We start from the raw sequence: 25171 nt of genomic DNA on the forward strand, positions 1-25171 counted from the left end.
GTGCTCTGCCCCCTGAAGGTGCACGCCGACCCGCGCCACTCTGCTGAGGCTCCTGTGCTGCACACTGCTCGCACCGCAAGGTTGGCTCGCTCAGGCAGCAACCCCCAACATTTATGTGGTAAATAATCCAGAGCTTGCTACAAGTTAGTCGGGCTCCTCTCGTAGGAAGCCTGCAGGTGGTAGCCCGAAGTGGTTTCTCAAATTTTGCTAAGTCAGGGCCGGCAGTGGAGAGGAAGAATATTTAATTATGGAGACTCATTTTGCATGCAGACATCTGACCCGATGGCACAGAGAGCCCAGCATGAGGCGAGTAAAATTCCATCAGAAGGGTTGATTTCCCAGGTCCATACGTGGCCGGTTTGTTAATTCTTTTTCTCAGAAGTCTTTATTATGGAGAACAGGGGTGTGTGCTGATTGCACGCTGTTTCTTGGAACTTGATGGGAGGCACTGCACCGGGAGGTAGCTCGGGATGGGAATCTGAACAAAAGGTGTTGCTTAAGCATTTTGAAGAATAATCGAGCACTTGTTATGCAGCCTGCTTAATAACCTGAAAGAAGGATCCTTATCAGGAGGCTCCACATGTTCTAGTTATTCAACTGCTTTCTTATTTAAATAAAGCCTAGCAAAAGTGTCCATAAAAATAAAATTACCTTATAGAAGACAGTATCACTGGGGTCTGCCTGCTCAGCTCATTGAAAGTTACCTATTTTCCTGTTAGTATGCCTTCCTGTCCTTTTTTACAGGGCTGTTGGGTGCCCCTCAGGATCTCGAGGGCAGAGACTGGGCTGCGTACACCCAGTGCTGTTCCTGCCGAGGTACCACCACGACGAATGGGGCCATCAGCTCGTCCCTGCCAGCCGCAGCTGAGCGGGAGCACTTGGAGCTCACGGGGCTGTGCTGTGTGAGCCGGGAAGCATCACGCTCCTGGCGAAGAAGGTATTGCTAAAAAATCAAAATGAACGTCAGCGGAGCGTAAGAAGCTCCGTGTGCCTGCTTCCTAGGGAACGGTGCTCAGCGCGCGTGCGCGAAGAAACCGCTCTGGTTTGTGAGGGTAACTTAATGGCTCCCTTAAAAATAAGCCAAAGCTCACTGGCTTGCACTTGCCGAATGGCCAACAGCAGGGATCCTTACCACGGGACCCCCCAGAAAAAACAACAAAAAAACATTGTTTGTCAGGAAATAGCCCTGAAAATACACCCTGCAGGAGAAGCACTGCTGATGTGACATCTCCCAGCTGAGGCTTTCCCCTGCCCCGAGCCCACTGGTGGCCGTGCCCTGCGGCAGCAGCCCCTGGGGCAGGCACATGTGGTGGGTGGGCACGCACTGCTCGGGCAGGGTGATGGCAGCACTCACTGAGAGCAATAGGCAGCCAGCAGGCGGGCACAGCCTCTGGGTGCTCTGCAAGGCGCTCCTAAGGGGCTCCTGGGCATCCTCTCTGCTGAATGAGCCTCCTGCTGGTGCAGAAGAGCTCCGGGCAGCATCCCTGAGGCTGGTGCCTGCTCTGCACACCCCAGGAGGACGTAACACTGGCCATGGCAAGGCGTGCTGGATACTGCGCTCCCCCCGGCCACTCTAGGCCTAAGTGCCTGTCCCTCTTCTGGGCAGATGGCTGGTCAAGGACCTGGCTCATTCTGTCTTCTGTGCCCTTTTCTGATCCTCTCTTCTTTTTCCTTTCTCATGGCGCTGATTTTGAAGTGGATAGTGCAAAGTAGCACTCGAGGCAGAGAAAAAAGGACCCCGTAACCCAGAATGCTTCCTACACCCACAAAAAGCCTTCACTTTTTATTGCCCCAAATTCATAAAGACTGCTTTTCAAAGGGAGGTAGTAAAAGTACCACGCTTCAGCAGGTTCCAATTAGAGACGGCCTAATCCAAAGCGCATTGAAGTCAATAAGAGACTTTTTGTCTCCTTGCTTCTGGGGCCTGGATCCGACATCCATGTCAGAAATGGCATCTGCAGCATGTGCAGACATTTTAATGCAGTCACTGCTGCAGAAGTGCCAGGAGCATTCCCGCGCCATCAGCCCCTTCAGTAACCGCTCCGCTACACTGATCGTTCAGCCCTCCCTGACAGCTTCAAGGGGAAATTACCAATTCATCTGTCTCACAACTAAAATGCCAGCTTCAAAAGTGAATTCTGCTAAAATACATACTTTTTTAATCTGGAAAGACGTTTTGAAGTATTATTTCCGTTTCCAGCAACCATGCCTCTTTTTCAGAAAGATATTGTATTCAGGCCAAAAAAAAAAAAAAAAGCCAAATCACTGGGCTTATTTTTAGGTCTATTTATCAAGTGATAGAAAGGCACCTTGAAAGTAAAAATTATTTTCGTTTAGTGAAATTTGGACACTCATTGTAAATTCACAGAAAGAAAAATCATTGTAAATATGCAAACCTTTTAGGAACTGCCTTTTCAGCTCTACTTCTGCTGTGTGTTGAGATTAGTCTATGGTTATTGAGAATATGGAAGCTTATAAATAGATTAGCTCTCAGAGATTGTTTTTATTTCCAGTAAGAAACAAAATTGGCAGCATGACTGTATTTAGATCAGATCAGTGTGCCTTTTATATTCTTTGAATATAATATGACTTTGTTTATTTTTCCAGCCTTTAGCAAAATGTTTTATTCCATAGATCGATGGCTGCTGTAACATATGACTCAAGATGGAAACGCCCCCTGCATCATCTGGGAGAAGCAGCTCGAAGATGACTGCATTTTAGTTTTCCTCTACACTCCGGGCACTGTTCGGAGCAGCATGAAGCCTCATTGACCCGCCTGCGCCCCGAAGAGGTCCCTCCTTTGTGACAGCCCGTGTTGCTCGGTGCAGGTGGGAAGTAGTGCTCTTAGTCCTTTCCTATTGCTGTGCTAAAAGTCCACCTGTACTCACAGGGTACAAAACAGCTTTTATAAAGCCTGCTTACCACTTAAGAGAATTTAAGTGGGATCTCAACCTCTCCTTTACAGACCAAGGAAGAAAACCAATGGCTGCTTTTTCCAAGGACTAGAAGTCAAGCCATCCATTTCTGTAGAAGGTCCATCAGGGGCCACTTTGCTTTCCTCTCTCAGGCCACCTAAACGCTGCCACAAACCAGAATATAGCGGTCACACAATTTTCACTTGAAAGGCTTCTTCAGCTTCAGCTAAGAAACCCCAGTGCATCAGAAAACACTTGTCACTGGCCATACCCTGCCCCTTGCTGAGCCCCCATCCCAACCTGTGGTCAAGGTGGCCACAGGCCCCCCTGCCCACCATGAGCAGTGGCCGAGGCAGGGCTGGGGTCCGACACCAGAGCTGCCACCAGGTGTGGCGGGCAGGGAGCCCCACGTCCTCACCCCAATGTGCAGCAAAGGGAGGGACGGGCGCTCGCTCACGGGGCTGCCTCCATCCTGAACAATGAGAGCTGGAGTCACTGGCTCGCCTTGTGAGTGACATTTAAACAAATAACATTTGCTCCCAAATTAGCCAGAGAAGAACAAGCCTTTTAAGATCTTTTGGCTGGCTTAAGAGCAAATGAGAGGCGTTGCTATACATCTGAAGAATTAAATTGTCTTAATTGCATCCTTGTGTAAAATAAAGCGAAGAAAAACATTTTTAAATGGATGGAAAAATACACTGGATTAAAGGAATACTACTGTCAAGTTAAATGTGTCCCTGTATTTGTGTGGTGCAAAAACAAGCTTCAATAAAACTGAAGAGTCTAATAGGAACATTTCCATGAATTTAAAAATAACAGCAATGGAAACTGTCTCATAAAATAAGTAAACCTCTCCCTTCAATATTTGCAGCTCAAGTATTTCAGCATTAATTTAGGGCCTGGGAATGTGAAAGTAACTATAAATTATGAATTCAGCGCTTTGTTCTACAATACGAGAGACCAGGTTTTAAATTCCTTGTCTAGTCCCGGCTCTTGTCATTTCAGTACCACTGCTGGGATGCAGAATTTAGCCCATTTAAAGACCAGTTTAAAGACTATGGAGAAATTGCCCGTTATGATAGTGACCCATCAAGCTTCCAGTGGTCCATATTAGATACCTGGAAGGATACCTTACTTGTTAGGAAGGCTTCTTTGGCATAAGATTTCATACCTACTCCAAACTATTTTCTTAAAAATGCTCTATATGGGCAATCTGACATTGGTCTTGCAAAAGAAGAAAGTAAAATCCAAAGTTAATCTAAAGAAGAAAGTACCAGGGCCTGTGAGCACACCCACTATTACACTGCTTTACTGCCGGGACTGGTCCTATTCCCGAGCACTGTGTTCAGGCTAGTTTAACTGGGGATGGCTCCCTTGGCCACCCCTTTGTGTTCAGACCAGGGCCGTGCTGGCTCAGAACACGATAAGGTATTTGCATTTACGTGATGGGGAGCTTTCTCCTGTAAGTCAGGCTTTTAGTAGTTTCTCCTGCTCCCCATTTCCAGCTTTTGTTCCTCCAAGCTGCTGCCACTGACACTGCTTTGCCCCTCTTCCCTAACGTGCCAGTCACACTACCGCTTAAGTCCCAGCAGAACAGGTTCAGAGTTCTCACATCCCCTGCTCCGAGCCTTGTCTATATGAATTTGTGAGATGTCTCTACACCTGCTCTAGGATGGTTTTCAACAAAAAGTATATGCTGGCATTAAAGCATCGTGAAATAGTAAAATAAATAAATAACAAGGCCTAAATTGTTTATTGTTTATTTTGGACTTCTTGATAGACTTAAACTCTGTAAGTAGTTGCAATAGGATATAATTAGTTAAGATCTGAGTGAGGTATAACAGGATCATGATTTACTGAAGGTCAGATCTGTATACAGAAGACTAAAATACCATCAGATTGCTTCAGGACCTGCAGGAGAACTGATCCTGCCAGGATATGTTCTCTGTTTCCATGCTTCTGAAATACACTGCAGGCAGGATGTCCTTAAAATTTCTTTGTCTTTCCTAATTTCCCATCTTCAGGAAAACTCTTCAAAAATCTGTGTAGAAGAAGAATTTTTAGAAAAAAGGCAAAAAGGCTCATTCTTTCTCTAGCATAGAATTCTGACAAGGCTGTTAATCTGTTAAATTATATGGGGCAGATCCTATAAGATGGGAATTTATCTGGCAATGACTCTGTATAGATTAAATGGTCTACCAGAACTTGCTCATAAATAGACCTGGAAACCGTGCATCCAAACTTTGTTCCTAATTTAAGGTACAGTAAAGTGTCCAGAAAGAATTTAAATTCACTCAGCCTCTTATCATCAGGTCTCAGAGAGCAGCTGGCCACTCCTGGATATATACCATACTGCAAAGACGCCTTGGACATCAGCTTATCTTCCAGTTTATTAGCTGAGATAAACATAGACAACCTAGAAGTCATTTCATAGGCACCTTCTTGCCCTGTTTACCATCCCCTGCCCATCCTGTGATCACTTTTCTGCTGCATATCTTTCCAGAGAGTTCCCCACCCACGCTATGCTTAGAGACAGCATACAAGCACAGTGCCTGCCTCCTTGGAGAAACCTACATCCATTAAATAATAATGGGAAAAAACCTCACAGGCATGCCATGTTCCCGTTACTTCCGCTTGGGGCCAGTTTCAAAGGTAGACTAAGGTGGCAGCCATCTACCCTAGCAAAAAACTGTATGTGCTAAAACTTCAACAAATGTGAAATGGGCCACCTGCAATAACTGTTATAAAATTGTTAAATTAGTAACAGTGATTATTCTCATTTCTTACTGGGATATCAGGGAACTAGCACGGAACAGCAGTAAAAAAAGGCTCCTACACAGTCCAGAATATAGGTTAAACCAAGTGTTGCGCCCGCAATGAAACCAGAAACCTTGCTGAACTCACTGCAGGCAGGGCCTCCTGCTTGCAAGGACTTTAAGTGTCACCTTATATCCCCGTTGGAATAGTACAAAAGCGAACAGGAAAGAGTGATCCATTTTTTAATGCCTGCTAAAAATTAATCTGGCATGAAAGGAATTATAAATCACAAGATGCCACAGAAAACTGGAATGTATAAGCTTAATAAAATCACAGTTCTCAATCCCAGTTCTTCCAGTTTGGTGCACCAGATCTTCAATACATCTCAGTGAATCCTCTGTATTTAATTTAGCAAAGTGTGTGAAAGCTCCCAAAGCAAGGCTTCACTCGAGCATGTACTGTATCACAGAAGGATCCACTTCTTCTGCCATCAGACTGGCTTGCAGACTTTGGATTGTTGCTTTTTTCCCAAAACGCTGTCTCCACAGGACAAATGCTGCTACAATCTGTGACTGCACATTGTGAGGGTGATTGACTTTACATCGATAGATGTCAGTATGGGACAAACCCAGGCACAGAACAATATGCTCCCATTCAGGTCCCAGTCTCTTTGCAAGCTTGTTCATCTGCTGATCTGTTGGTGAGCTCTTCAAAATACGTGGTGCAATTTCAGTTATGTCTGTAAAAAAAAAAGAAAAAGAATATGCATACACGTCTCTAGGCAATGCTGCAGATATTAATGTAAAACCTTGACAAAGGAGAGAATAAGCAAAGCTGAGGTGAAAGAATTAATTAACTAGAGAAACAGAATGCACACTCAACCAGAAAAATGAATTACATAATCAACCAGAAGATTAATTAGAGGAAAACTAATGCTCAATGGACCTTATTAGAGAGCCTGGAGCTTCTGAATGTCAAGAATCCAGATACCAGAATTCTACTCTGAAGCCAAGACTTTCAAAAGTAATTATAGATTTTGGGGTAGTGAACAAGAAAGGTTTAAAAGGAACGTGCTTCCAGCAGTCAGCACCTTCTGAAAATCAGTCTGGTTGTACGAGTATGAAACAGTGACAAATGACAATACCTTATTGCTCCTGTCGTGTGACTCTGTTTATATACTTCACAAATAATTGATTCCTTAGTTACCAGGTATTGCCCCATTTTTTTGCTGATGGCTGTTCACAAGAAATTTTTGTCTCCTAAGACGCTACTTACCAGAATATATTCCCCTTTGTGCCCTCTTATATATGGCAAATCCATCTTTGTTTTTTTTCTTCTTTTATTTGAATAAACTGATAAGCATGGTTCAGGTGAACCCATATGAACAAGCCGTCAACACCATTTCCCAAAATAAAGCATAAATGTAGCTGTAATTATCATCGGTAAAAAAATCTCCTAGGTACCGAGCCAAGTATTTCTTAAAAATACAAGTGATCTCTTTGCTATGGCAATCTGGTCATTTCAAAAACAACAAACAAACAAACCAAATTAATTAAAAAAGTGTTAATAGCAGAGTGAGACGACAGTGCTATTCAGAAATATGCTGCAAGGGTTCCATCCCACCCAACTATAGATAGCCCCTCCTGAACTCATCGTGCTATGATTAATTATTGCTAAGGGGAGAAACAGGCTCTTCTAGGAGACGATCCATTTCATCGGAAAGAAGATGTCTAAAATAGACCAGATGAATTGCTCCCCTGAAAATGCACATTTCTCTCCGTTGACTATAAAAGGATCGCTGGGTATAAGCTCAGATGTTGACGTCGATGCTGTAAACACCCAGCACTGGTGAAATGGTTCTCTGCCTGCAAATTCAAACCACAGACCAGTTGCTTTAAAAAGGTGCATTTAGAAAGGCAGCGTATCTGTAAAACATTTTCAGTCTCCGATACCTTTTGAGATCACAAGCTGAAATGAACGGTCAATGCTGGCTGCAATTGCTACTCTGCTTTTGTCACTGAAGATACTGCGTCAAAACAGAGCAAAAATATCCTCAGGAAAATGCTAATTATAGCCTGCCAATCCAAAGCAGCAGCCTCCCTCCAGAAGAGCTGCTCTGCAAAATCTAATTTATAGCTCCTATACCATGCTCACAGTCTCTGCCACAGCAGAGCAGCAACACCTGAAAGTACCACTCCTTCATTTCCTCAAAAAACAAAATGATTTTGCATAGAATACCCAGTGCCTGTGAACATTTGTACTGCTTGAGCCCAATCATACATGAGTGCTGCACAGAGATGCTGTGAGTAAAGGCAAAATTGCTTTCTGAAGAGCATCTAGGTGTCATGGTTTTGGCTGGGATAGAGTTATTTTTCTTCATAGAGGCTCACGCAGTGCTGTGTTTGGGATTTTTGATGAAAATAGTGGTGATAACACATGGATGGTTTCAGTTGTTGCAGAGCAGTGCTCGCACAGAGCCAAGGCCGGTCCTGCTCCTCGCGCTGCCCTGCCAGCGAGGGGCTGGGGGAGCACCAGGAGCTGGGAGGGGACACAGCCAGGACAGCTGGCCCAGGCTGACCAGAGGGATGTCCCACACCGTGTGGCGCCATGCTCAGCAATAAAGCTGGGGTAAAGAAGGAGGAAGGGGCGACGCTGGGAGTGATGGCATTTGTCTTCCCAAGGAACCGCTCTGCGTGACGAGCCCTGCTTTTCTGGAAGTGGCTGGGCACCTGCCTGCCGATGGGAAGCAGCGAATGGGTTCCTTGGTTTGCTTTGCTTGTGCACGGCTTCTGCTTTACCCACTGATCTGTCCTTGTCTCAACCTGTGAGTTCTCGCACTTTTAGCTTGCTGATTCTCTCCCCCATCCCACCAGGGGACAGTGAGCGAGCAGCTGTGTGCGGCTGAGCTGCCTGCCGGGACTAACCCCGGCCACTTTGATCTTTGTCTCTGGATTGCCAAAGGAACTGGGGCAGCGGCTGGTTTGGGAGCAGGGCACAGGACGCACCGCTTTCCCCACAGGTCACCGAGACAGCCCAGGCTGTCCCAGCTACGACAGCAAAGGCTGAGCATCGAGGCCACCCTTTGGCCTCAATGGATCATGAGACACGAGGGTGCGTGCCGGGATGGCGGCCCCAGGCCATGTCACAGAGCTCAGGAACACCCGATCTCCTCAGGCCTTATCCGCAGGCACTGGAACAGATACGCCTGTGAAGACAAGGCCCCGTGGCCTACAGCTGCCCGTGCTGCCCCATGGTCAGCTACTAGGCAGAAGCCCTGTGCCCCAAGGAGTATGACCTGCCAGCCTGAGCCTTTTGCTCTCACACTGGAATTTTTACGTCCAGCAGAACGATTTTATGGTACTGAAATATGATCAAGCAGGGAGGCCTAACAACAATACATGTCAGCTTGTCCATCCAGCCTTTGATATCAGGCAGATTTTTTACTACAACAAGTATCTTGCCTTCAGCCTGTTATCAGCCCTTTAATAAGAATAAGAATAAAAACCATCCAGGAAATCTTTTCATCTTGAGCTAGCATCTGATTCTAATATGGATGCAGAAAATTCTGGGACAGAAGCCAAATGTTAAATTTAATACAAAGGCCTGTTATTTTAGGCCCATTTTATTTTCTGTGATAGCTCTTTTTCAGCTCCCATACAAAGTCACTGAGAAAAACCCCAGACAAGTATTACATGACAGGTAACATTATTTAGAGGCATACTGAAATATTTAGTGAGACCATTTCGTTATGGCAAATGCAAAATCATATAAAGGTTCGGATATGATCTAGGACTAATAACACTCTTAATTTAATAAACACAAGGGCATTTCAGGTAAAAGGGAAACACATTTTCAGTCCTCAGCACCCAAGCTGCTTTGGACACACTGCAAAAACATTAAAGACGGCTTTTTAAAGTTATTTTTACTATAGACCCTCACTTATAATCTGCATTGGTCAGGAACAGGCTGAGGGAGGCAGCAAGATTATAGAAAAAGTTTCAATTATGCAGATCCTCCAACTACATTTGAGAACTACTTTTAGGAAACCAAGACATCAATTTGCATAAATCCGAAGCTCTTCTAGCTTTCGGTGGATCCCCTGTGAAGATGTACATGACAAAATAGACGCAGGCTTAGGGTCAGAGAATTTGTTCCACACTGTTGGAAGAAATGGGGCCTGGGGATAGATGAACTGAATGGCATCCACTGGGCTGCCTGTTTCTTATCAGGCTTGCTGCAGTGCTCTGAAGAGTGTCTTACACAGGGACCTGGCAGGTGATGAAGGGTTTCCCTGGGAAGATCATTCGCAGCGTTTCTACCTCTGGTGAGCACACCAACTGAAAGACCACAACAGCTGTGGACATGGTCTGTGCTGTGAAGTGCCACGGCTGCGTGCTGTGGAGAGAGGGAGCCCAGCCTGCTGCTGCTCACACCAAAACCACCAAGCGCCTGAGAAACGGCGAGCTGACAGCTCTTTGCTGGGGAGCGAGCTGACCTGGGTCTGCCTGCCAGATTGCTGGAGCAACACTGGAACCATGAAAAGCACCCTTCTCAGGGCTGGAAGCAGGGGGGATGTTATTCACCCTAGTTTTGTAGTAGGAACAGACCCAGAGAAAGAACTGTGGCTCCCTCTGTTTGAAGTCGCAGCACGAAGGAACAGGTTTCTCCCCTTCTCCACCTGCTCCTTGCCGCCAGCTCTAGCTGTTCAAGGAAGCTCATCCACCCTAAACCTTTATCCCATCTGTCCCAGTTGAAAAAAACTACTTCTGGCCTGTGTGTACGTGTGCTTCCAGACCACTGCACAGACAGGGAGATACGGCCATGCTGGTGAGCGTGGACAGGAAACAGACCTGGATATAAATAGAAATTATCACAGATATGGACCAGACAAAACAGAGTAACCCAGATACCAAAGATATGTCTGGGGCAAAGGCATCTGGTTGCCACTTCTGCATTTCTTTTCCTTCAGGACATTTCCAGCTTCCAGCATGAGACTACAAGATGTTGTAACAGTCAGGGGGGTGGAAAAGGAACTCACTCCAGCTTGCCCCACTTTGGCAGAAGTGAGAAGATGTAACATAAAGTCCAGTGAAAAATGGGCTTTGAATCACTTAAAAACTTTTTTTTCACTTTTTTTTTTTTTTTTTTGCTTTTCTCATCACCATCTAGGTGACAAGAAAACCTGAGATCATCTCAGCTGATGGCTGTCTTGAGCCACTGAAAAATCTTTATCAGCATCAAGGAACTGACTTGCTCTCGATATCGACGGAACTCAGCAGGGAGCAAATGAGCTTGGCTCCAGCATAGGGCACAGCAGCGAAAAGCATCAAGGCATTTTTGGGTGATCTGCAAAGTACCCAGCTGATTCCTCAGAACCGCCAGCAGCCCAAAATGCCTTACGGTTTTGTACAAAGCACTCTCCTTTATGGCAGTATGGCTTCTCTGTGTGTGGCAAAAAGCATCTGTAAGAGTTTCAGAGATCTTCCTCCCTTATGCAGTCAATTCATTTTTACATGATGTAATGATGTAACGCAAGGAAAAAAAAATAAAAAGACTTTCTGGCTTTTGCCATCTGCTATGTAAAAGGTACTTTGATGGAAATAATGTACCTGAATCCAAAGTGATGAAAAAGTCCCAGTCAGCTACAACCTAATCCTGTGAGGACAACTCCATAGCAGTTCAGGATACCATTAGGGAGCCAGGGATAACATGGCCCACTTGTTATCTAATAACTGCTGGTAAATCTGCCCCTTGGGAAAGGAGGTTCTGGGGACTGGTTTCTTCTCCCAGCACCGCCTCTGTATTTTATCTATTAAAATGACCACGTACACACTCACTGGATAAGAAGGAAGAAGGAGACCTGATCTCTCTGAGCTGTACATCCTAATGCCGAGATGCACAGACATGCTCCACTTCATTTCCTTTCTCCAGATAAATCATTCCAGCAAAAAATAGAAAGATTTCCCTGGGAAGGGTCAAGAACACTCCTTAGCCTCCAGAATGGAGCCTGGTGGAGAGAGAGAAAACTCTCCTGGGAAGAAAGGGGTATGCTGAGACACAGCAAAATTGAATGCAAGAGTTGTTGGCTGAAACAATGCTAGGCAAACGCTCTAATTATTGTATTATCACATCACAGGCAGGTGATTCTGGACTTCAAATTTTGCACAGCTGGGAATGAGACTGCAGAAAGGAGTAGTTTCTTAGGTATGCATCTGGCCTCAGCATCTCCTGTTGGTAGGTGTACGGAGTCCTTCACTGATCTGGACTCAAGTCCCTAACATTTTTCACTTGACCCCCCAACCAGAACCAGCTCATAATATCTAAACAGTTCAAAGCAAGCATTTCAGAGTCCTCTTTAATCAACTTTCCTGGCATCTGGAGTACATTTCTTCCCTGAGAAGTGCTAAAGTTAGAGCAAGCAGTCCCACAAGCAACAACCCAAGAAGCCTTGTTCACCCCAGGTGTGAGTCCTTCAGCTGACTGACTCCTGCTTCAGCCACATTCCTCACAGGGCCTCTCCAGCTGCCTACTAATTCTCAAGAACTTCATGAAATCAATTCTCTCCACAACAGCATCTAGGCAGGCTTCCTGAAGTTGGCCAACAGATTTAGAAGCTCCTAGGGGTAGACACATACACACAATGGCCCTCAGAAGAGGAGAGCACTGTAAGCAATACAGTAGGAAACCGCACCAAAGATGTTGGGAGCTCCCAGCAACAACACTCCACAGAACAATCATCACTGATGCGCCAGCAGCCAGTCACATTTGGAGCTCTTCAGCTAAAGGAAAACACATATAATGAAGAATTTGTGCCAGCCTCTGCTTCCCTCCAGCCACTTCCGAGTGCAGCACACTTACTCAACTAGTATGAACCACGGACACAGTGCTGGATACTGAACGGGCATGACCGTGGTTGCCAGACTGTGTGCTGTGTATTTTGGCAGGTGTGTTATGTTCCAGAAATCGTTTAATGACTAAATGTCATAGTAGCAAACAACTTGCGTATAACCATGTAGATTCGCTTTAAAGTGTAATCCCCTTGGCCCGAGCACAACAGCCAAACTGGGTCTGTCGTGAAGCAGAACAGCACTTGGAGGATCAGGTTGGGACAAGCTTTCAAGAGCACTGAGGTGGGGTTGCAGAACCTGAATTGGAAGGTGACTGTGTAACGCCCCTGGTAAAGGAGAGAGCTGAGACTTCAGAGAGCTGCAGCCCCTCATGAGCTGCCAGAGACCCTGGATAAAAGGGAAAGAGATTACAAGTCTTGAGGGCTCCCAGTGGGTGCTGTAATTCACTGAAGTCAAAGACCAGAAGGTGAAGGTGGTGATGGTGAGAAGGGTGGAAAAAACAGGTTAACTGCTAGATAACTGCAGGGGGTGGGTTGGCTGGATTTGCTAGAAAAGGGGATGGGTGGTGACAGTGGGCCTCCTTTTGTGCGCTGCTCTTCTGCTTTCTTCTTCAGCTGTTCCCTCCCAGCCCTGTTCTAACAGGCGGAACGCAGGCAAATGCCTGCCCTCCTCACACAGCACATCCAAATTCACCAGCACTAAGCCAACCTGCGGCAATGGATGGCTGGAGTGCCAAATGGGAAAGTATCATGCTAGATATACAGCATTTGGCAGCACTGCGTGGGGACTGCAGCGCTTATTCTGTCCTGTGCAAATTAAAAATGGTAATGAAGCACCATAACGTTATTTCCTTGTTGTGAACTTCAGAAGGTCTGATTCAGGACCCATTTAACATGAGAAACTAGCTCAAATCACTGATCAGTAAAAAAAGTAGAACAGACTATCCAGAAACCAACCCCTGCTGTATAATTTGGGTGTTGTTTTTCTTCTTGTTGCTGCTAATTAAACACCAGACTGATTCAAAGGCAGGGAAGAGAACACTGGTGTTTTGTAACAGCTCCAAATAATCATGCTCCAGGGAACGTGGAAAAATATTTCTCTTCCATATATCACTGTAGAGCTATTTTTTCTATAACTCTGTGAACAACATGGATCATGCAACCCATCCAAAGTATATTGAAAACCACTATGGTCCACCTCCTGGTGTCACTGGGGATCAAAAAGTGTTTTACCAGGGAGCAAGAAAAGCGGAACCATACCCTGTAAAACCTGAACACTGACAGCTGACCCCATTATAGATATCTTTCTGTACATAGGGTTAATACGCTCAGATTAAAATAATTTACAGAAAAAGATTAAAATGACTTAGAGAAGATGTATAGCCTTCTGCTTTTAGCATGTGTGCAGCTGTTTCTCTGTCAAGTTCGCAGACTGTGGTCATTGTTCCACTCCTCTGTGCTTGTTGCCTCCTCTGTATGTTTCTGCTCACTACCAAAGAGACAGCCATGCCTACCTCTTTCAACCCATTTGAGTATATCAGAGGACACCATTTAATGATGACTGCCAAGTATACGCTTATCCCTGCTTGGGAACTCCCTCTCCCTCCACAAAACTGAATCAACATGGGAAAATCCTAGGGATGGAAAACCTACACCTTTGCAGGAACAACAGGTCCAATTAGCTTCCCAAGAATGCCTGTATAAATCCAGAATAAATACTATCTATCGCCTCTAATGCAATCAAAATCAAATCTTGGTCAATTAAATACTCAGACTGAACTACAGAATGGAACCTGTACCATAAGCACATTTAAAAAAAAATAAACCAACGGTAGAATGCTGCACATTTTTTCCACTGACAACATACAGCAAAACGAAATTGACAGAGAATTTTATGTTGAGTGTATGCCATAGGTATGCTTCACAACTGAAGGATTTTAAAGTTTCTGTAAATTGATAATTTGTGGTCTGATGAATCCACATAGTCATTAATATACAGAATGTGTATGTATAAAATCCAACCTCTGTCAATTACGGATCATAAAATACACTTAGCATAAGTGTACTTCTATTATGGTAATTTACATTTCCACTTCTCATAATTAAATTATCAAAGACACTAATCAAAATGAAAGTAAATATAAATTATTAAGATTGGCTGTGTTCTTCCACATCGTGCTGTTTTTTTAAACTTGCACTACAAGATAGGAAGTTCTCTGTCTTATTTTAAATAAATTTGAATCTAATACCATGGCAGTCAACATGCAGAAAAAAAAAATGTGGCCATGATTTTGCAATAATCAAATCTATGGCAACTTTAAATGGTCTCCCTCAAGTGAAGCAGAATCCACCCGTGGTACCAAGTTCAACTCCTTCCTGCCAAAATCCTCCTGGGATTCTGCATTACTGCAATAAAAGGTACATATATCTTCATTCACTGGCACTCTCTTCTCCTTTGTGCTCTCTAAAGCTCCATGCTTTGTGACATTAAATGCATTTTTGGTACTGGGGTATGAAAAGAAGGCAGCATAAAATTTTGTAAATTTACAGGCAATTCGAGAATGCAGATGTTCCTATTTGGCTCGATACCAGCAGCAGCTAGTTCATGTATTCTTTATCACTTGCTAATGACTGCATAGTAGCTGCGGATGTGGCAACAGACTGCTAAAACCTGAAACATAAACATTCAGATTTTGTGACAAAAGTTTTCAGTTGTATTCTCACTACTCAGTTCCAGTAGCTGCCCAGTTTTCTTGAACGTTTCTGTAATGTGTCTTACACGTTTTGTACTTCCACAGATTTCTGCAGTACTACTGATGGCCTTCAGTACCAGCCCATGTTTAATCCATGTTAAACAGATTGACAGGGAAGCCCCTAAATAAATCCAAGCTGTCTTAAGTTTTCACCCTTTTCAAGCCGTAGGAAGCAACCCCTGTGTTTGAGAAGCTGAAACAGATCCACGTTTCACTTTTCATTTGCTTTTTATTGGGAAGAGCAGGGATGAAGTTTCAGCAGTTAATACTGTGGATTTTATTCTGTGTCCTGTGTGAAAAATGAAAGAATTACGATCCTATCTAGTATTTCTCTGCAGTTGCATACCATGAAATCAGATAAATGATTCCACAGATAAAATGATGGCTATAGATGCATACAAGGAAAATAATATCTGTGTAAAGAAAACACAAACACAAGAGGTTATAATAGCTGCTCTCTTTTTAGGCTGGATTAACTAAGCATTACAGACAAGATTGGACTGAATTATACTGTGTTTTCATACTTCTTTAGTTTTTGCAGGATTTGATACTGCTCTAGTACCTGAAGTGGAAGCAAAATTTGCTTGATATTTCCTATAGATTTCCATATTGTTGTCTGTAAATAAGCCATACGCACCAGCACTGAAGCCACAGCTAATGATTGCATCCTTGCAGTGACACCTTTGGTATAAATTCATGAACAAGCGTGGAATGTCACACTAAAAAAAGCGACGTCTAGTTAATGGAAAAGTTCTGAGGAACACCTGAGCTTTTAGGAATTATTTGGAAGAACTGCTTAAATACAAATACTGAGCATTCAGATCGTGGCCAAAGATTTTTCTGAATATGCCTTGAAAAGTTATATGGAAAGAACAGGTGTGCCCGTGCTTTTGGAAGCTAGGTGCACCCATTTGCTAGCAGAAAGCTACCTGATTGCGTAATAGAGCAGAGACAAGAGTCCCTGGCTTTCATGCCATCCGTCACACCAAGAGTCAACACTAGAAATAATGCTGAAAATCAAATTCTAAAGCATGTCAGTGTCTATGTAATTTTGAATGCTCTGCAGTTCTTAGTGAATTCAGTGGAGTTCAATAATACTCATGACACATTCAACCATTAATTACCAGTCTGAACCATACAGAGCCATCATTTCCCTCAATCAAGTCTCTTCTCCATACTATCACAAATAATAATTAACAATCGGTGGATGGTTGTACGAAGCCATGACGATCATAAAGCGCATTAATACTTGCAGTAGACTTCTCGTGGTTCCATAGGAAGGAAATGTTTACCCAGGTGGGCAGGGCAGCTCTGACAGAGCAACTCACCCACTCTAAGTGCAAAACAAAGACAACCGGAGCAATTAATGATTATTTTGTCAGCTATGTGACAAACTCATCATGCAACTTTTGTCACGGAGATTGAAATTTAACTTCTTGTGACAGAAACCACTTGAATGCTTATTTTAAATAGCTGGAGCTGTCTTTCAAGGAGCTGAGGCAAGTATTAATTCCGCTGTTCCTTTGCAAGTAAGAGCCACAGCAGAATCTACAGGATGTTTATCTGCTGAGCACAATAAGTAAGTATTTTTTTTCCCAGCAACTTTCCTACCAAGAAATCTTTCTAAAGACTGCAGCATTTCAACAATAAAATCATGCGCTTGGACTTAGCTGTAGATGTTTCTCTCCTGCAACAACAAAACTAACACTGCCAGCATTAAGGGCTGTTTTGTTATGTAACACAACCAGTCACACATTTTTCCCTTGCAGGACTTAAACCAAGTATGACAACAAGCCATTATACTTAGCCTTGATAAAACTGTTCATTCTGCCTAGAGATTTTTCTTCGAGCTGGCTCTTCTTTTTGCTTTGGCTTCAGTAAGTCAGAAATATCAGAATCAAAGATCTGCACAACAGATGGAACTTGGTTCAGAAGAATGCCTTTGGCTGGTGAAGATCTTTGCCTGGCAGGTGTCAAACCAAAATTAATACTGCACATATTATGCTTTACCGAGTTTCAGATTTTAGCCAAGTGAGACTGCGTTCCTTCCTGACCACAAACATATTAATAGAACGAGCCATGCAGAGCAAGCTAAAACAGTGCTATCATTATGCTGAATCCTTCACTGCTTGGCATTTTATTTAATCATTTACACCGATGAGAAGCAAGTAAACAAAGTGCTACCAACAGGTTAGCTGAGTGTCTCTTTAAAACATTTTGCACAGGGCAAAAGACTTCACAAAGTTCCGTAAGCAACATGGACTTAGATCCCTCCTGTTTCTTTTTCCCTCCTTTTCTTGTGTCAGGGCCTTTTTCCTTAAAGGCTTATGAACTTTAGTAGAGTTTCTGACATTTCAAAATCCACAGAAAAACTGGTACTAAAATACACTGCTCAGCTACGGCCGGTCGCTATGCCTGGCATGCCAAGCCCGAGTTTCAGCAGCCCGAGTCACAAGGCAGGGTTTTCCACAGGTGCCGGGAAGGGGAGCTTCAGGTATCATCATCTGCCCCTCTGCATTTCCAAGGAGTGGGAGGTTCAGCATCACAACCGGCCCTCTCTCGTGCCAAGTCACTTGAAGATTTGAGAGAAATTAATCGGGAATCTCATGACTTGTTTGACACAGCTGTACTGCCTAAAAGCAATTTCAGCTGACTGATGGGACAATAATTTTAAAAGGTCACAGTCAAAGGACTTTTAATTATCTGTAAGGCAAACGTCAGATTATATCTGTGTGTGCATATGTGCATATATATACATATGAACATTTCACATTTCTTAATAAAAAGATGAAAGTCTCGTAGGTATCTGCAAATCAAATTCACTCCCTTTTTAATTTCATTTCTACAGATTTGATTTAGGGAACTGGCACACCACCCTTTGAGGAAAAATGATGGAAAGAGGACAGTGGGTGCAGCCATTGCATACCCAGAGGACCTATTCCACCGAGCACTTTACGTGACCGGGTGGCCGGTGAGTATTTCTTTCCCCTCTTACTCAGTAGTGATCTAATACCCGGCAGGATTTGCTCGCCGGCGTGCTTCGTGGCTGTCCGGGGACACGGCACTCCGACCAACTGCGCTCATTAAAGGTCCCAAGGCAGTACTGAAAGTAATGAGGTGACTCACTGCCGTAGCCATGTGCTTGAAGGCTGTGGGCCCTATTACTCTTTTTCTCACTCAGAAATAGTATTTTGCCAAAGCGACTGAAGCAAGTTCAAAATCAAACAAGCTATTAGCAAACACGTGTATTACTTGGGATATTTGTATAAGATTTATGCCAGTATTAGTGGGACAATTCCTATACAAAACATAAACATCAAAAATCCTTGTGCTCAGATGATTAATTTTCCTATCTCACACATACAGAACAATGTTTTCCCTCACAGCTTTCTAGTCTACTCACTGCCAGATTTTGATCCAGTATCAAAATTTCAGTCACTTCGGCTTTTGTGTAGCAAATCAGAAATAAAAATGTCTTAACATCAGAAATGAAAAGGCTGAAGATCAGACAGACCATAAAAGATTTGTTTTACTTGGTTTGGAATTTAGAGATCAGACAGACCATAAAGATTTGTTTTACTTGGTTTGGGAATTTTACATAACTATGCTTAACCTAAGTAAGATTGAAACAAAACCAAAAGGCAAAACAAGAAACTAGACAATTCTGTTCTGTCCCGAGATGCAGAAATACAAACTATGTTTGTAACCCATGGGAGCCAAAGCTGAAACTGTGCTACGAACAAGCAAGATGGGCTGCTTATTTGCTCCACAACTGTTCTTGACATGACAGCTATCTCCTAGAGTTAAAAATGGAAAAGCAATCTCAAAGAAGAAAAAAAAAATCTTAAGCAAACATCTTTCTAGTTAACAAACTCATAAACAAAGAGATCAGGGCTTTTTATAATGCTGACAATTTTCGTTCTAGAACTGCAAACTTCACTGTTTTTCTCTTCCTTCCTTTTTCAGAGGAACTGCTAGGTACTGCTTGACTTTAATACAGAAATAAAACACGTGGCGAAGCAATGACCTTCTAATTGGTTTTGGTGTTAGCCAAGGCTGACTATTTCGAGCCTCACGCTAAACATGTTACCTAATTTTGTGTGGGGGTTGCAGTAAGAATAACCAAATGTTTTTGAGATGCAAGGCTGACACATTCTGAGAAAGTGTCCTCAAATTTCCATTTGAGGAAATACAACATACTGCATCAGCATATGTGAACCGAACTTTACTGTGTAACAAACTACACAGAGCCCTGCTACCTAACCTGACCTTCCACTTGCACATTAGTGTCCATAAATATGCTAATAACAGGTACAGAGGGTTCATGTGCAAAGTTGACAAGTTCAAGTGCAGAAGACAGATGAAAATTTGGCTTAAATGTTTCAGTTTTCCCTCAGTTTGTGAGATCCCAACTTTCTAAGATGATTATGAAGCCTTGGAGTTCTGTCCTAAAGATGTAAGATTGATTTATATAAACATCTTTATTCATTTTTTTAGATTGAAAATGAGGTCTTCTTGTCCACTTGAAAGAGGTCAACAAGAATGTGAAAGTACCTCTGACTCGGGCCTTTTAAGACACATTATTTACTGCTATTTATACTGTATTTAAATTGTCTTAACTCTTTAGCCACACCATGAAAAGTTCTTGCTACAGACACCTTGGCATCTAAAGATTTATGAAGGTATTCACTTCCAAAATTGCCAGAATGAGTTGGGATACTCAAGACAAAAACTGCAAACAGCCTCAAGAGTTTTCAGGAAATTCTGTGCAGGTAGGCTGTGAAACTGTGGACAAGAATCTCAATAACAGCACAAGAAGACAGCAGTCATCTTTAAACAAGCCAGATACAAAGTATTTGACTCAGCAGACCTCTGCCATAAAGCAAGCGAGGAAAGCACAAGGAATTTTTAATATTGTTCTTTGTGTCTTGCAATTATTTCCACACGCAACTGGAGAAACTTAGGCAACCAAAGATGCTTGCATCTGTAAGTGCTGCAGGAGCACGCTGCCTACAGGGAGCAGAAGTATGTTTGGAACTAATGTGTTCAGCTTAATGAAGCAATTTCAAACAACATATACAATTGTTTCAGATACACAACTGTAAAAAAAAAATCATAGCTCTGTAGCCCCACAGACTGCTATTTTAAAGACAGTTTCATTAAGAAACACAGCTTGAGAATATCTGTCAGAAAAGATCAGAGCTTCACGGAGGGACAGCAGGAGGCAGCTGAAACAATCTGCAGCACAGCCCTGGTGCTCATCGGTCTCTGACCCTGAGAAAAAGTGTAATTACTGCATGAATATACCTATTAGACTGAAAGAGAAAACCTAGGGAAAGGCAAAACTCTGCTAGAAAGAGATGGTGAGAACTCCTCTGGTTTTATGCAAGGGCCTACAGCTCTGTATGTCCCAATATGATAAAACTTTGTTAGACTGACAACACAACTGTAGCTTTAATTTGAAGTTCACATTTTTCTATGGGAATCATTAAATACGACTCACTTGCCCTGTTCCACAGAAAAGCAAATCTGCCTCTACTTTTTATTCCTCTGAAGCCTTAACTTAATTGTGCAACATTTGATTTAGAAATATATTTGAAGATGTTTTAGATATTACCTCACTTGTACACCATCCCAGGCTTTCCAGGAAATCTAACCCAACAGCCTTCTAGCCTTGCTTATATCTGAACTACTGTATTTTATGGCTTCCACACTGTACTGTCTGGAAACTCCCAGTGAGACTGGCCTCACTGTATTAAATATGAGCATGTAGGAAGGACACACACTGTGCTGGAGAGTTTTCAATCTCAGGCCTAGACCCTGAAAAAGGCTTCGCACGTATGAATTTATGTATGCAGAGGATGCCATCAGAGAGTTCCAACAACTCTGAGGAGCCGGGCCTACACAGGTGAAGAAGGAGAAGCATCGGAAGGGATCAGAGAGACAGTAAGGAACAATCTAGGTCATCCACACTCCATTTCCTGCTCATGACGACTGCTTTGACAGGTGTCCATCTTTAGATGCTGGTGGAGATCCATTATGCCTCTGCTGTTTTAACCATAAAGCTTAATTTATGAGGTCCTAGAAATGTAAATAATAAATTGTCCCAAATCATTGTAAGTATGGAATTGAAAATACTGGAATTTGAAACTCCAGTGATATACTGATAAGCAATGGGAGCAGACTGATGGTCAGTAGTTCTTTGAGCTAGAAGGGCTGAAATGATACAGAGACTCTGTGAGACATGTCTTTGTTACAAGGCTGAGGCTCCAATCTTGCAGTTCTACTCAGTGCAGGTCCTCCTGACACTTCTGACCCATGGAGCTGAGGCTCTACACAGAGCTCCCCCACACTTAAACTGCTGGATGGAAACAGCGAGGTTTCACCCAACCGTGTTTCATATAACTTCAGTGACCACCGGTAACTCATTAAGATATCTGTAAATATCTCCTGTCTGTGAGACATTCCTGCCACAAGTAGTCTGCTCCTTGCCTCCTCCCGCTGCTCAGCCTTTGCAGGTAACGCCCTGATACACAACCACCAGCGGTCCCTCTGTGTGACGTGTGTCATGCTGCATGGAGGTCGGCGAAGTGCTTCACCCACGCCAATAGCCCTGGTAGTTTGTTTTCCTAAGGCAACTGTGGGCCTTTGGCACCTTCTTGTTGTGGACACAGGTGCTGTCACGACCATTTCTCAAAGGAACTGCTGCCTTCACGAAAAGCTACACCAAGACGACAGAAGATTGACTGCCACAGCCTACCCGTGCATCCTTCAAAGTCTGCACCTTGCCTCCACTCTGCCGGTTGCTTTTAGTTTTTCATAAAGTGGAATTCAAGACATTGAGATTAATTTGAAAAAACACCTTTGAGCCAAATCCTGACGTCTGCACTTACACAAAGTAATAGATTTTCCCAGGCAATCCACAGTGTGAATTGCTTCTGGTCTCCCACTTTAGCACTGACTTAGACCTCCTGCCGTCTCATCCATCCCTCCTCTCTTTCCAGCCTTGTGCTGTGGCTGGCGAAGGCTCCTGGAGCTGCAGCAGTGTGCTACCCCCGTGCCTTCACGAGGAATACAGCCCCTCCTGATCACAGATGTGCAAGATGCAGTTGTCTGTCACACAGTCCATACTGGCCCAATATGCAGTACTTTGGCCAGATGGGTGGAATCCGTTGCGCCAAAGGTGTGTTGCAAGCTTTGCTGTAATAAAAATCTCATCCCACTTTTAAACAATGAATTTCTTTTCTCTTTTTTTCTTCTTTCTCTAGCTTTTTCGCTCCTTCCCCTCCCACTTTTTCAAGTGGGAAGGAAAACGACAGGGAGAATAACGATTTCCTCAGCTTCTGTTGGAAAAAAAACATACAAAAAATTCCACCACGACACATTTTTCTTCCTTTTTTTTTTTTTTTAGTGAAGTTGAGAATCCATTTTTTTTATTAAAAATTTCCTACATGAGTGCCCAGCTAACACAGGCATTTGGAGTTGAAGGCAGCAGGGAGCTGGTAACTCTCTACCTCTGCTTTGTTTATCAGAAAGCCCAGCCTTGTGTGTGGCAAGAGGTCAGCCTGAATTTTTCTCTTAAACTGCATCTTCAAAAAATGTTTTTCGGGGTCTAGGATGTATAAATCACACGCCATAGCCCAGCGTGGAAGCACAGCTTGCGATGCTTTCCTTCTGCCAGTTGGCTTTACACACCCCTGGTGTAATCCCCACCGTCTCCGCATGTTAGGGAAGGAGGGAGAAAAGCCCCTGTGAATTATGAGACGACCGGGGTGGACAAAAGCGAAGCAGCTTTCCCTCGTGTGGAAGGAGAGGCAGAGACAGAAGTGACCAGCGAAGGGCAAGACACAGTCCCCAGGACCACAGACTTAAATGATTTTGATGTGCAGAGGCTTGAGCAAGTTTGGGATCCCAGAATCACTGAGGAGGGGTGAGCATGTGCATGCACTGCACGCTGCCTCTGTTTCTACTCGGGAGTCAACCTTGTTTAAGGCTTGCTTTGTCTTAGCAGATGGCACACGACGGCTGCTGGTTTAAGATTTTTCTGCCAAACCAGCCCCCGGCTGTTTTCAGAAATAAAGAATGCTGCTCTCTTTACCAAAGCAAAAATAGCTCCTCTCCAATTCTCTCCCTCAAACTATTATTTTACGTGTTTCAGGAGTAATATCTAGCCAGACTACATAATTGCCATTACACAATTTTTAATTAGCTACCTACAACAATCTTACCGCTTTAACGGTGGTGGTGGTGCTTGGTTTTGTGGTTGGGTTTTTTTTGAGGTACAGCAGAAATCCTGAATTCCCAGCTGGAAAATCCCACAGTTCAGAGAATTACAGCACCAGGGCAGAACTGCGCACTGTCGCGCTGGTCATACTGAGTCTGCCACGAAAAAACTGTTTGTGACACAAGACAAGCCCACGACCTCATTTGCAGTAGCAAGTATGTAAGGCAGGACTGCACCAGAAAAGACAGTGACGGGAAACATACTGATTTAGTTCATTCCTTCTGCTGCTTTTTTTTTTTTTATTATTATTATTATTTGGCCAGGGAACCTCCTATAAAGTTTGGCTGTTGACCCAACCTGCCCGTGCCCGCAGAGTCTTCACGGGACATGCTGCAGCTACCCGGCGGCACGGCTTCCTCTGGGAAGGCTTCCTTCCCACAACGCAGAAGGGCTCCCGATACTGCGAGATGTAACTCAATGCCTCCCTCAACCAGCAGCAGGGCGTTGGCTTCCTCATGCTCAAAAACTACCTACAAAACACGAAATAAGTGAAAGTCCAGCAACCTTCGCTGGCACAAGTAAGCTCACGCAAACCAACAAAAATATCAGCTCTTGGAAATATGATGAGTCTGGGGACAAACAATTCTCATACTCTTTCCCCTACGACTGGATCTGCCTTACACCTGGAGGTACGGACGGAGGAAACACCCCAACCACACACACACGCATGTAACTTCTCAGCAGACCACCAGCAACTGTTCAGCCAGAAAGTGCAGCTGGAACACAGCAACCCTACACAAGTGATAAAGCACCGATGGGCTGGATTTTATGGTGTCAGCCCCAACTCAATAACAGCATCACAGAGTATATATATCCGTCAGCCAAGCCAGCTGTTCTCCCAGGTTTCAGCGAGCCTTTAGCTGCAGCGCGTGGAATTGCTGCTTTCCACATGGAACGTGTCATTGGGAGCAAAGTCTGCCACGGCAACTGCAACAGCACCGCACATTCTCGGTGTGATAAGCTGTAGTCAGTAGAAAAGTATTGCTTTGTGAGCTGAAAAGCAAACCAAACAATGAGCAATAAAGTCAGGAGCTTCAGGCCAATAGTTCTAATATCTGGTGTTTGTCCTGTTTCCCAAAACCAAGGACAGTTTATGCATGCTGTAGACACTTTCTATTCGCAGCAGTGCTAACGCTCTTATGTACACTGCACGTGAAGCGTCCTCTAGTCCCCACACAAGACAGCCTGATATGGACCCACCCTGCTCTTGTTCTTGTGAGGAAATATAGGAAGCTGGCAGAGGCAATGGGTCCAGATATTCTGCAACAGCATCAGGCAGAAAAAAACATGTGTGTCCTTCCTTGCAAGGCACCAGGGCCCTCCCAGGATTATTTTAATTTTGCCTGTGTCGAGGGGAGTGGAGAACGGCAGGCAAATCTGTGGCAGAGCTGAAAAGCCAGGATTTCTGGAGTCTTGGTCATGCACCATAATTGCAAAATCATGCTTCTGTCTTCCACGTACACAGCAAGTCTTCCTTCCCCCTTCATCCCAGAGGGGATGGGATTATTAGGAATTTCCTTAAGCTTCCCTGCTTTTTTTCTTTCCTCTTCCTACCCTGACATCAAAAAAGATCACACCATTAAATGTAGTCTGGACTTTTGCTTCCAAATACCTT

At 43.8% G+C, this 25171-nt stretch overlaps 1 protein-coding gene across 2 annotated transcripts in view; it reads right to left on the reverse strand.

Moving 5' to 3' along the window:
- Positions 1-5900: 5900 nt before the first annotated feature.
- The window catches only part of CRADD (CASP2 and RIPK1 domain containing adaptor with death domain), a 75472-nt gene continuing 56201 nt past the window's right edge, over positions 5901-25171 (reverse strand). For both annotated transcript variants that reach the window (XM_040557447.1, XM_040557456.1), the window contains one exon: positions 5901-6411. In XM_040557447.1, coding sequence (XP_040413381.1) covers positions 6116-6411 — 296 coding nt within the window. In that variant the 3' untranslated portion in view covers positions 5901-6115. The remainder of the gene's footprint in view (positions 6412-25171) is intronic.

Source organism: Cygnus olor, chromosome 1 (genome assembly GCF_009769625.2).
Source record: "Cygnus olor isolate bCygOlo1 chromosome 1, bCygOlo1.pri.v2, whole genome shotgun sequence".
Taxonomy (NCBI): Eukaryota; Metazoa; Chordata; class Aves; order Anseriformes; family Anatidae; genus Cygnus; species Cygnus olor.